Below are 13608 nucleotides of genomic sequence, written 5' to 3' on the forward strand. Positions count from 1 at the left end.
GGCTCTGGTGAGGGTTCGGTGACCCCTCCTCAAGGGGGGGGTACTGTTGTGAATTCCGTTCTCGAACTCCCTCCTGTGGTCATGAATGGTACTTCGGCGAGTTCTGTCTGTGGACTCCCTCTGGTGACTGTGAGTGGAGCTACTAGTGCTTGAGGTTCCTTCTCAGCTGTCCTCGTTTGTTCTAGGCTGGCTTCTCTATTTAACTCCACTCAGATCGTTACTTCATGCCAGCTGTCGATGTCTTAGTACTGGTTCAGTTCTCTCTTGGATCTTGCAGATGACCTGTCTACTCCAGTAGAAGCTAAGTCCTGCTAATTCATTTGCTGTTCATTTTGTACTTGCTATTTTCTAGTCCAGCTTGCTATCATGATATTGCTTTGCTAGCTGGAAGCTCTGGGGGTGCAGAGTGGCACCACCGCACCGTGAGTCGGTGCGGGGGTCTTTTTGCACACTCTGCGTGGTTTTTTTGTAGTTTTTTGTGTTGACCGCAAAGATCCCTTTCCTATCCTCTGACTGTTTAGTTAGTCTGGCCTCCTTTGCTAAAACCTATTTCATTCCTGTGTTTGTGATTTCCTCTTAACTCACAGTCAATATTTGTGGGGGGCTGCCTTTTCCTTTGGGGAATTTCTCTGAGGCAAGGTGAGGCTTTATTTCCTATCTTTAGGGTTAGTTAGCTCTTAGGCTGTGAAGAGGCGTCTAGGCAGAGTTGGGCACGCTCCACGGCTTATTCTAGTGTGTGTAATAGGAGTAGGGTTTGTGGTCAGCAGAGTTCCCACTTCCCCAGAGCTTGTCCCGATTCCTATTGACTATCAGGTCATTCCGGGTGCACCTAACCACCAGGTCCATAACAGTCACCTCCCTGATATTTACAAGTCCCTCTCCTCATTCACAGGTTAGGGGGGTGGGTGGCAGGGGCTCATTGTTTCAACAAGCTAGTTCATTATGTCATTAGCATATTAGCAAACAACATTATTCACTGACCCAGTGGAGAGATAACAGTACAGGACTGTGGGGGCTGATATCAGATGGCAAATAACAGCAATTCATCATTTGGCAAATAACTCATCCTAAAAAGAGAACACCATGATAATCAGTAAAATATAAATATACACAAAATGATACCCACAACATATCCAACCATCACAGGGTGGATACCCGCAACCACATGGACTATGCAATACATTGTGTTTCGTTTTCCTGATATGCCAGAAAGGCCATGTTTCTTTTGATGAACTTTGCACTAGTTTATGCCGTATCTTAAATAAACCAGAAGATTCAAATTAGAAATGTTCCTGTGTCTACTTCTGTGAGCAGCTGAGTGAGCGAGTCTACCAGAAGAGAGTGATTTTCAGGAACACTGTCACCCTCAGAAGAGCCCTACTTTGAAGATGTGTCAAATGCATGTAGCAGTAAAAGGAGATTATATTAGCACATGTGAAAACAGTGCAGGGTACATCAGTGTATAAGGTAGTGGAATACCATGGAAAATAGGAAAACATATAACATTCTTTGAACGTGTAATGCACTGACGTCGTTTTTAAAGGGTTTGTTTCTCTCAGCTCAATTCTGCATTGAGAAGTGGGCAGTGTTGCCCTATTCAACTACACTCAGCACAGCAGAACTACAAATCACAGCAATCACATAGAGGAGCACACATTACTCTGCATGTCGCTCCTGACCAGAATGCTTCAAGAGAATAACATTCAGCTGCGTTTGGTCTGTCTGAACTGACACAATCACAAAGGGATGGCACCACCGCCATGTCATAGTTCCTATTCTAGATCTTTGATATTGCCCTAGACAGCACTGATCGATCATCACTGTAGGGGGCACTGTCAATGGCTTTTATAGTAACAACATTGCAATTAGCTGCTCAGAATTAACTGGTCAATTGTAGCGATCATCGATGGAGGAGCACAGTGTTCTCCTCCCAAACTACCAGAAGATTAGGAAAGACAGTCTGTGGTCAGGTCACTTTATTGTATAAGTATGTGAATTTCCAGAAGACCTTCCCAACCATGTTGTATTAGTACATCATATGTCGAGAAGGATTCAAAAACTTGAAGCACACTTTATATCTGTTTCTTTCAATTAATTATTGCAGTTAACGTCTTAGGTTTTTTTTATACGGTTTAATGAATATTGACATAGAAACATACAAAGTCTCCACAGTTTTCACACTATCACAACTTCTGATTCTCTCGGGTGTTAGTGAAATTCTGAACTCAGTAATAAGAAGCAGGGGTCATGGTGACAATTCAGCTTCACTGAAGAGAAATAAGGTTATTCTGATCCCACCTCTATTCACAATACTTTTCTATGTGGTTCTCGATCACATGACCATAGGTGAACTAAATTTTGTTGAATGTCAGAATCAGGCTACATCAATACACCGTTATTGGCTGCTAATTGTTTGTGAATAACCTGATGTTACAAAATATTTTTTTTTACACTTATAGAATTTCCTATATTCCAAACAATGTATGTAAACGCTTTGAGATATATTAAAATGTTATTTTCCTGTAATAGATTTTCCAAATATAGAACATCAAATTGGTTTCACTCCAGTGTGACTTTTCTGATGCTTAACAAGATCCGATTTGTATGCAAAACACTTTTCACATTCTGAACATGAATATGGCTTCTCTCCTGTGTGACTTCTCTCGTGTGTAAGAAGATTTGATTTATTCATAAAGCATTTTCCACATAGTGAACATGGAAACGGTTTCTCTCCTGTGTGACTTCGATGATGAACCCGAAGGTGGGTTTTTGTAATAAAACATTTCCCACACTGGGAACATAAAAATGGCTTTTCTCCAGTGTGAATTTTCTGATGTCTTGCAAGATCAGATGAATGTGTAAAGCATTTCCCACATTCCGAACATGAAAACGGCTTCTCACCTGTGTGAATTCTCTGATGCTTTACAAGGTCTGATGGATGTGTAAAACATTTCCCACATTCTGAACATGAAAACGGCTTCTCTCCTGTGTGAATTCTCTGATGTTTAACTAAATCCGATTTACCTGTAAAGAATTTTCCACAGTCTGAACATATATACAGATTCTCTCCTGTATGAATTCTCTGATGTCTAACACAATCTGGTTGATAAGTAAAACATTTTCCACATTCGGAACAAGAATACGGTTTCTCCCCTGCATGACTTCTTTCATGTCTAACAAGACCTGATTTTTCTGTAAAACACTTACCACAATGTGAACATGAAAATGGCTTCTCCCCTGTGTGACTTTTTTCGTGTCTAATGAGACCTGATTTTTCTGTAAAACACTTACCACATAGTGAACATGAAAATGGTTTCTCCCCCGTGTGACTTCTTTCATGTCTAACAAGACTTGATTTATCCGTGAATGATTTCCCACATAGTGAACATGAAAATGGCTTCTCTCCAGTGTGACTTTGCTGATGTCTAATAAAATCTATTTTCCAGGTATAAGACTTCCCACATTCTGAACATGAAAACGGCTTCTCACCTGTATGAGTTTTCTGATGTTTATCATAATGTGATTTACGTAGAAAACATTTCCCACATTCTGAACATGAATATGATTTCTCTTTTGCATGATTTCTCTGATGTTTAACAAGACCTGATTTATCTATAAATGACTTGTCACATAGAGAACATGAAAATGGCTTCTCTCCTTTGTGAATCCTTTCATGCACAACAAGAATTGATTTACCTATAAAACTTTTCCCACATTGCAAACAGGAGTATGGTTTCTCCCCTGTGTGAATTCTTCTATGTGTATGAAGACTTGATCTTCTTGTAAAGTATTTTCCACACTGACCACATTGAAACTTGTTGCCCACTTTCTGATCTGGACTTGTGGCAACAATCTGAGATTGGTGAGAAGATTCCTCATGATTAGTGGGTTTATGTGTTACATCTGTACTGTAGAGTCCTAGATTTACATCAGGGGTAATTCGATTTTCTTCTGAGGAGTGCTGCTTCATGTAGTCATCTTCTAGCTTATAATTTAGCAGGAAAATGACGTTTCCCTCAGAATTCCTAATGAGATTTTCTGTTAAAATTAAAAGGAGATTTTGTAGGTGTCTTTAACCAAAGTAGATATAACATTGCTATAAAGCTGGACAAACAATGGTAGTTTTTGATGCAGTCAGAGTTACAATTTTTGACCCGGCATGAAGGAGAAGTACACACCATTCTTTTTTAATACAATCCTAACTTTAAAACTACCCAAAAAACCCTGCATGTGTGATTTTATCCCTATAAAACCTTGTTTAGCATATTACAATGTATCAATGACAAAGGTTAAGATTCTGATCTACATCCAGCAACACCTTCATTACATAAATCTATAAACAATAAAACTCAAGGAATTGAGAAGTGCTTCACGAGACAGACTCAAAGATGTTGAACTTATTGTCATTTTATTTTTCTCTACAATAAAAACAATTGCACAAATCAACATTATTCATGCATGTTTTTAGATTTCATTTCTTTGTTGTTTCTTTCTAATGTGACAAAATTTAGATGGTCCGATTTTTCTCTTAAATACTCTCCTTTTAAAAGCCATAGCGCTATTATTTTTCTATTTGCTTGGCTGAAGATTTATTATTTAGCTTTTATAAAAAAAGGAAGAGAATATGCAAAAAAAATGTAATGCTACCAATGTTTCTTACACTTTTTATTCTTTTACTGCTTACAGTATTGTTAGGTTTTTGGACTATAGTTTTTTTAAAAATGCTTTTTACCTTCACAAAAGAAGTTTTATTTTCAGGATTGTTATAAGTAAATAATCCACTTTCCATTTTTTCTTTATATTTTATTTTCTTTATATATTTATAATTTCACAATTTTTTTCTGTCCTACTAGGGGATTTAAAGGGAAGCCATCATCAGAAAATGATCTATTGTTTAAATACTTTTTTGTGTTACCGTATATACTCGAGTATAAGCCGAGATTTTCAGCCCACTTTTTTGGGCTGAAATTGCCCCTCTCGGCTTATACTCGAGTCATACCGGGGGTCGGCAGGGGAGGGGGAGCGGGGGCTGTCTAAAAATACTCACCTAGTCCAGGCGCGGTCCCTGCAGGTCCCTGGCTTCCCCGGCGCCGGCAGCAGCAGCTTCAGCTTCTTCCTGTACTCAGAGGTCACATGGTCCCGCTGATTACAGTAAATGAAGCCGCATATTCATTACTGTAATCAGCGGTACCATGTGACCGCTGAGTACAGGATGAAGCGCTGCGGCGTCGGGGAAGCAGGATCTACACAGCGGCAGGACCAGGTGAGTATACGGGGAGGGGAGCGCTGCGCTGCGCGATAGTCACCTGCTCCTCGTTCCGGGCGCCGATCTGTCTCCAGCACTGACGCTGAGCTCAGAGGGCGCGGTGACGTAGTTAGTGCGCGCCCTCTGCTGAACGTCAGTGCTGGAAACAGATCGGCGCCGGAACGAGGAGCAGGTGACTATTGAAAGTGTCGGGGGCCTGAGCGACGGAGAGGTGAGTATGTGATTTTTTTTTAATCGCAGCAAATGGGGCAAGTGTCTGTATGGAGCATCTATGGGGCCATAACGTTCCTGCAGCACTATATGGGGCCATAACGTTCCTGGAGCACTATATGGGGCCATAACGTTCCTGCAGCACTATATGGGGCCATAACATTCCTGTAGCACTATATGGGGCCATAACATTCCTGCAGCACTATATGGGGGCCATAACATTCCTGCAGCACTATATGGGGGCCATAACATTCCTGCAGCACTATATGGGGGCCATAACATTCCTGCAGCACTATATGGGGGCCATAACGTTCCTGCAGCACTATATGGGGCCATAACATTGCTGCAGCACTATATGGGGCCATAACATTCCTGCAGCACTATATGGGGCCATAACATTCCTGCAGCACTATATGGGGGCCATAACGTTCCTGCAGCACTATTTGGGGCCATAATGTTCCTGCAGCACTATATGGGGCCATAACATTCCTGCAGCACTATATGGGGCCATAACATTCCTGCAGCACTATATGGGGGCCATAACATTCCTGCAGCACTATATGGGGGCCATAACATTCCTGCAGAACTATATGGGGGCCATAACATTCCTGCAGCACTATATGGGGCCATAACATTCCTGCAGCACTATATGGGGCCATAACGTTTCTGCAGCACTATATGGGGCCATAACGTTTCTGCAGCACTATATGGGGCCATAACGTTTCTGCAGCACTATATAGGGGCATAATGTTTGTGCAGTACTATATAGGGCAAGTGTCTGTATGGGGCCATAATTAACGTTTGTAGGGCACTACGGCATATGGGGCAAGTGTCTGTATGGAGCATCTTATAGGGCCATAACGTTTGTGCAGCACTATAAGGGGCAAATATCTTTATAGAGCATCTTATGGGGCCATAATCAGCATTTGTGCAGCATTATATTGGGCAAATGTGTCTATGGAGCATCTTATGGGGCCTTTATTAGCCTTTATGCAGGATTATATGGAGCATATTTTAATATGGAACATCTTATGGGGCCATAATGAACAGTATGGAGCATTATATGGGGCTCCTGATTCAATATGGATATTCAAAAACACTTAACCTACTGATGTCTCAATTAATTTTACATTTATTGGTATCTATTATTACTTTTGACATTTACCGGTAGCTGCTGCATTTTCCCCCCTAGGCTTATACTCGAGTCAATAAGTTTTCCCAGTTTTTTGTGGCAAAATTAGGGGGGTCGGCTTATACTCGGGTCGGCTTATACTCGAGTATATACGGTAAATGTATTTTTAGCAATTGTTTTTTTCCCGTATCATAATTCTGTAGTGAAAGAAAAAGAAGAAATCTTGCATTTTTCACACTGACCACCGGGGCTTTTAAGACTGTAACTTCCTGTTGCTTCAGCAAACACTACACGTACATTAGCCACAATGGTCGGATCCTGACCCTATCTTTTATATATCTAAGGATAGTGTTATTGTGAAAGGAGTGACACTGTGACATCACCTAAGTAATAGGTCATTTTACATACCTGTGGAAACAACGACTGGAACTTTCTCTCTCTCGACAGTCAGACATGATTGATCTCCCTTACTCCTCTCTTCTTCTTCTTCATCCTCCACTTTAATATTTGTCAGGTCTTCCCCCTGATATATCAGATGTAACATTCAGTACAATACAGGAGACAGGTAGGAAAAAAGAAAAAAAAGGAAGAGATCAAGATAAGAAATCAACAAACTTCCCCCTGCTTTATACAGATGCGGTACAGGGCTCAGCACCGTCTACCTCATGATCCTCCGGGATGTTGTGATTCTCCTCTGGACCATCCTGGGGACACAGAGGACGGGGACATCTCTCTGGTGGATTTCTTTCCACTAGTCCATCTGTATGAGACACACAGTGATGGAATAGGTTGTGTCATGTGGTGATGAGGTGATTACAGAACATGCATGACAGTCTCCCCTCCTTACCCTGCTGATCGGCCCATAAATACATTGTTTCTTCTCCTTCATCGATAATCTCAACCTTAATATCAATCAGATCTTCACCCTAAAAAGAAAAATGTAAGATGAGCTCAGGTCCCATCACTTCATGGTCAGATGTTGTGGGGGTTTCAGTGTCGTCTACCTGATGATCCTCCGGGATGTTGTGATTCTCCTCCGGACAGTCCTGGGGATACAGAGGACGGGGACATCTCTCTGGTGGATTTCTCCTCCTGGATCCATCTGTGGAGACACACAGTGATGGAATAGATGACCTTCCATATATCTATATACCCGACACAGTGATCGGATACTTGACCTGCCGTGTATATATCAGACATGGCTCTAAACACCATTAACTTCTTGTTTCTATGATAGGGTTCTCTCCTCCTGTGTCTGAAAAACCTCCAAGGTGTCACAGAAAGCTGCACATTAATATAACTCAACTTTCTTTTTCCAGTGAGTTATTCCCTTCTTCTAAGAAGGTGCTGTTATGGCAAATATATATATATATATATATATATATATATATATATATATATATATATATATTCAGAACGATGCAAAAACGTCAGGTGTTGAAAAAAATGCAAAGTAAGAAGCTTTCGGGCGGGCGGCACGGTGGCTCAGTGGTTAGCACAGCAGCCTTGCAGCGCTGGGGTCCTGGGTTCAAACCCCACAAAGGACAACATCTGCAAAGAGTTTGTATGTTCTCTCCGTCTTTGCGTGGGTTTCCTCCGGGTTCTCCGGTTTCCTCCCACATTCCAAAGACATACTGATAGGGAATTTAGATTGTGAGCCCCAATGGGGACAGCGACGATAATGTGTGCAAACTGTAAAGCGCTGCGGAATATGTTAGCGCTATATAAAAATAAAGATTATTATTATTATTATTAAGCTTTCAAAGAGAAGTGATCAATTAGTTTTAGCAATTAATAAAATGCAAAGTGAATGAAGAAAAGAGAAATGTAAATCCGACCAATATTTGTTGACCGCCCGTCGCCTTCATTACTTCTCGGTCACTTGTATGGTTGGAGATTTTGTAGGATTACAGTCAAGTGTACAAGTAACCAATTATACCAGACAGATGATTATGATCATCATTTTCATATGAGGGTTGAAGCCCAGTCATTAACTGAAACAGACACAGCTGTGTGGGAGGCTTAATGTTGAATGAAGCACAAACCACTGCTACAAAAGGTGAGGATGTGGAAGACAGTTTCAGGACATACCTCATGACGAAATTGAGCACCGAAAGAAGATGCAAAGTAGTTATACAACATCAGCAAGGTCTCTCCCAGTTAAAGAATTCACAGCAGAGTTTCAAAATGTGTTTCTCAACATATTTTGAAGAAACATCAAAAAATATAAAACGGTAAGAACCGTAGACGCAGTGGTCAGCCAAGGAAACTTAGTGCAGCAGATGAAAGATACATAATGAAGATGACCAGCAGTGCCATCAGCTCAGAACTGGCAGCAACCAGTGGATCCAGCTACTACTGTAGTAGTCTGCCCAGAATTGGTCTTCATGGAAAAATTGTGACCAAAAGAGCAAATCCTTCCACACTGAGGCAAGGCCAAGTTAAACTATGCAAAAGAACATAAGAATCGGTGAGGCGGGGGTTGGGCAAGGCAGAAAAATAACAGATCTCAGGAATGAGGTGTAAAATGTGAAATATTCAGATGTAACACAAGGTCTGGAGAGCAGCACTATAATAATGATATAAGAATGAGGGTCTGCAGGAACAGTGACGCACAGTGGAGGGCTTGTCTGCGGCTCCATCTCAGCACATGGAGTTGTGGATTTGGTCAGGATTAGTGGTGTCCTCAACGCTGAGAAATCCAAGAGATACTTATCCATCATGTGATCCCATCAGAGAGGCGTCTGATCGGCTCCAAATTTATTCTCATCAAAAATAACAGGCAGAAGTCGTGAGACTGCTAACACAGCCTCAGCGAATGCACTCAGGCAAACATTCACGGTGGACTACCAGACATAGTGGTGGTCAGCGTGAGGTAAGATAGTAGAAAACTGTGAGGAAAAAGCATGAAAAGCTAAGTAACAGCATCACTCACCACTGCTACGTAAAAAAGCAGCACTTCGTCATGGTCGGCACATGAGGAGTCAAAGAGGTGAGTAAGCTACAGCTGTTCCAAGTAAACTACTAACAGCCTGAAGAAGAGCAGTTCACGTGAAACAGCTGTCGCTTACTTACCTCTTCATGTCTCCTCTCCTCATGTGACCACCACAATACAATGCTGCCAAATTTATTCTGCAGCCGGGCAATGACCCCCAACATCCAGCCAATGTCATTAAGAATGAAGAGTCCTATCTGTGATCCCGTCTGTCTGGGATCACATGAAGAGACAGAAGGATCTGCACAAGCCTCTTACACACAAGATCTGGAGTCAGGTCTCCAAGATGTTTGGAGCAACCTTGATGCCTTGTTCACCAGATACAGAGGCAACTAGGGAGATCACCAAAAACTGATTATGGAGGCAGTGTCAGTCACCAGAAAATGATGATGGAGGCAACGGACAGTCACCATGTACAGATGATGGAGGTGAAGGGCAGCCACCAGATACTGATGATGGATGCGATGGGCAGTGATCACATAGCGATGATGGAGGCGACGAGCGGTCATTGGATACTGATGACGGAGGCAACAGGGGGTCACCAGATATCGATGATAGAGGTGACGGGCAGTCTCCAGATACTGATGATGGATGCGATGGGCAGTGATCACATAGCGATGATGGAGGCGACGAGCGGTCATTGGATACTGATGACGGAGGCAACAGGCGGTCACCAGATATCGATGATAGAGGTGACGGGCAGTCTCCAGATACTGATGATGGAGGTGACGAGCGGTCACTGGATACTGATGATGGAGGTGACGGGCAGTCTCCAGATACTGATGATGGAGGTGACGAGCGGTCACTGGAAACTGATGACGGAGGCAACAGGCGGTCACCAGATATCAATGATGGAGGTTACGGGCAGTCTCCAGATACTGATGATTGAGGTGACGGGCAGTCTCCAGATACTGATGATGGAGGTGACGAGCGGTCACTGGATACTGATGATGGAGGTGACGGGCGGTCACCAGATACTGATGATGGAGGTGACGGGCGGTGACCAGATACTGATGGGATTTACATTTCTCTTTTGTTCACTCACTTTGCATTTTGTTCCTTGAATGTAAAGGTACCGTTACACTAAACGACTTACCAACGATCACGACCAGCGATACGACCTGGCCGTGATCGTTGGTAAGTCGCTGTGTGGTCGCTGGGGAGCTGTCACACAGACTGCTCTCTCCAGCGACCAACGATCAGGGGAACGACTTCACCATCGTTGAAACTGTCTTCAACGATGCCGAAGTCCCCCTGCAGCACCCGGGTAACCAGGGTAAACATCGGGTTACTAAGCGCAGGGCCGCGCTTAGTAACCCGATATTTACCCTGGTTACCATTGTAAAAGTAAAAAAAAAAAAAAAAACCACTACATACTCACATTCTGATGTCTGTCACGTCCCCCGCCAGCGGCTTCCCTGCACTGAATGTGTCAGCGCCGGCAGTAACAGCGGTGACGTCACCGCTGTGCTCTGTTTTACGGCCGGCACTGACACAGTCAGTGGACGCCGGGGGATGTGACAGGCATCAGAATGTGAGTATGTACTGGTTTTTTTTTTTACTTTTACAATGGTAACCAGGGTAAATATTGGGTTACTAAGCGCGGCCCTGCGCTTAGTAACCCGATATTTACCCTGGTTACAAGTGAACACATCGCTGGATCGGCATCACACACGCCAATCCAGCGATGACAGCAGGTGATCACCGACCAAAAAAAGGTCCTGATCATTCCCATCGACCAAAGATCTCCCAGCAGGGGCCTGATCATTGGTCGCTGTCACACAACGATAATCGTTAGCGGGATCGTTGCTACGTCACCAAAAGCATGACGTTGCAACAATATCGTTAACGATATCGTTATGTGTGACTCAGCCTTTAGGCTTTTCCAGCAGAACAGCTTCATCACAAACACAGATGTCTATAATCACCAGACCGCATACTACTGATAATGCCGCCCGATCTTAGAGAATAGATTTCCACATGATCGTGGTGCTGCGCATAGTCCCACATGGAAAATCTATCTCAGAAATTTCTGTGACTGCTCCACTCATACCAGACCGACAAATGCTAAAGGGACCGTCATACAGCGAATGGAAACATTTCACATGAATGGCAAAATTAGGGCTCGGATTTATTATAAAAGATACATTTTAAGTGTTTCTACATCACATGAAACTGCACATCGGCCTGTGCCCACAGTAATGGGAAACAACACACTACTAACTTATAAGTCACATGTCTCACCTCGTGGTGTAAGAGGCCGGAGCTCCTCCATCATCACGTCCTGGTACTGATCCTGGTGTCCTTCTAGATACTCCCACTCCTCCATGGAGAGATAGACAGCGACGTCCTGACACCTTATAGGAACCTGACAACAGCCACACCGTCATCACCCAGAATCCTCCAGTGCTGTCCTGTATAATGTCCCAGCAGTCACCTCTCCACTCATCACCCAGAATCCTCCAGTGCCGTCCTGTATAATGTCCCAGCAGTCACCTCTCCGGTCATCACCCAGAATCCTCCAGTGCCATCCTGTATAATGTCCCAGCAGTCACCTCTCCGCCCATCACCCAGAATCCTTCAGTGACGTCCTGTATAATGTCCCAGCAGTCACCTCTCCGGTTATCGCCCAGAATCCTCCAGTGAAATCCTGTATAATATCCCAGCAGTCACCTCTCTGCTCATCACCCAGAATCCTTCACTACCGTCCTGTATAATGTCCCAGAAGTCACCTCTCCGCTCATCACCCAGAATCCTCCAGTGCTGTATAATGTCCCAGAAGTCACCTCTCCGCTCATCACCAAGAATCCTCCAATGCCATCCTGTATGATGTCCCAGCAGTCACCTCTCCGCTCATCACCCAGAATCCTCCAGTGCTGTATAATGTCCCAGCAGTCACCTCTCCGCTCATCACCCAGAATCCTTCAGTACCATCCTGTATAATGTCCCAGCAGTCACCTCTCCGGTCATCACCCAGAATCCTCCAGTGCCATCCTGTATTATGTCCCAGCAGTCATCTCTCCGGTCATCACCCAGAATCCTCCAGTGCCGTCCTGCATAATGTCCCAGTAGTCACCTCTCCGCTCATCACCCAGAATCCTCTAGTGCTCTTCTATATAATGTCCCAGCAGTCATCTCTCCGCTCATCACCCAGAATCCTTCACTGCCATCCTGTATAATGTCCCAGCAGTCACCTCTCCGCTCATCACCCAGAATCCTCCAGTCCTGTATAATGTCCCAGCAGTCACCTCTCCGCTCATCACCCAGAATCCTCCAGTCCTGTATAATGTCCCAGCAGTCACCTCTCCGCTCATCACCCAGAATCCTCCAGTCCTGTATAATGTCCCAGCAGTCACCTCTGCGCTCATCACCCAGAATCCTCCAGTCCTGTATAATGTCCCAGCAGTCACCTCTCCGGTCATCGCCAAGAATCCTCCAGTGCCCTCCTATATAATGTCCCAGCAGTCACCTCTCCGCTCATCACCCAGAATCCTCCAGTGCCGTCCTGTATAATGTCCCAGAAGTCACTTCTCTGCTCATCACCCAGAATCCTTCACTGCCGTCCTGTATAATGTCCCAGCAGTCACCTCTCCGCTCATCACCCAGAATCCTCTAGTGCTGTATAATGTTCCAGCAGTCACCTCTCCGCTCATCACCCAGAATCCTCCAGTGCCATCCTGTATAATGTCCCAGCAGTCACCTCTCCACTCATTACCCAGAATCCTCCAGTGCCATCCTGTATAATATCCCAGCAGTCATTTCTCCGCTCATCACCCAGAATCCTCCAGTGCCGTCCTGCATAATGTCCCAGCAGTCACCTCTCCGGTCATCACCCAGAATCCTCCAGTGCCATCCTGCATAATGTCCCAGCAGTCACCTCTCTGGTCATCACCCAGAATCCACCAGTGCCATCCTGTATAATGCCCCAGCAGTCATCTCTCCGCTCATCACCCAGAATCCTTCACTGCCATCCTGTATAATGTCCCAGCAGTCACCTCTCCGCTC

General features: G+C 44.1%; 1 protein-coding gene across 1 annotated transcript in view; it reads right to left on the minus strand.

Moving 5' to 3' along the window:
• Positions 1–1816: 1816 nt before the first annotated feature.
• The window catches only part of LOC143793519 (uncharacterized), a 36182-nt gene continuing 24390 nt past the window's right edge, over positions 1817–13608 (minus strand). Inside the window, exons 4-9 of the mRNA XM_077280556.1 lie at positions 11848–11971; positions 7613–7710; positions 7456–7534; positions 7271–7368; positions 7017–7131; positions 1817–4038 (exon numbers count right to left, since the gene is read on the minus strand). Of these exons, the coding sequence (XP_077136671.1) occupies positions 2549–4038; positions 7017–7131; positions 7271–7368; positions 7456–7534; positions 7613–7710; positions 11848–11971 (2004 nt within the window). The 3' untranslated portion in view covers positions 1817–2548. The remainder of the gene's footprint in view (positions 4039–7016; positions 7132–7270; positions 7369–7455; positions 7535–7612; positions 7711–11847; positions 11972–13608) is intronic.

The sequence above is a fragment of the Ranitomeya variabilis genome, chromosome 1 (genome assembly GCF_051348905.1).
Source record: "Ranitomeya variabilis isolate aRanVar5 chromosome 1, aRanVar5.hap1, whole genome shotgun sequence".
NCBI classification, from domain to species: domain Eukaryota; kingdom Metazoa; phylum Chordata; class Amphibia; order Anura; family Dendrobatidae; genus Ranitomeya; species Ranitomeya variabilis.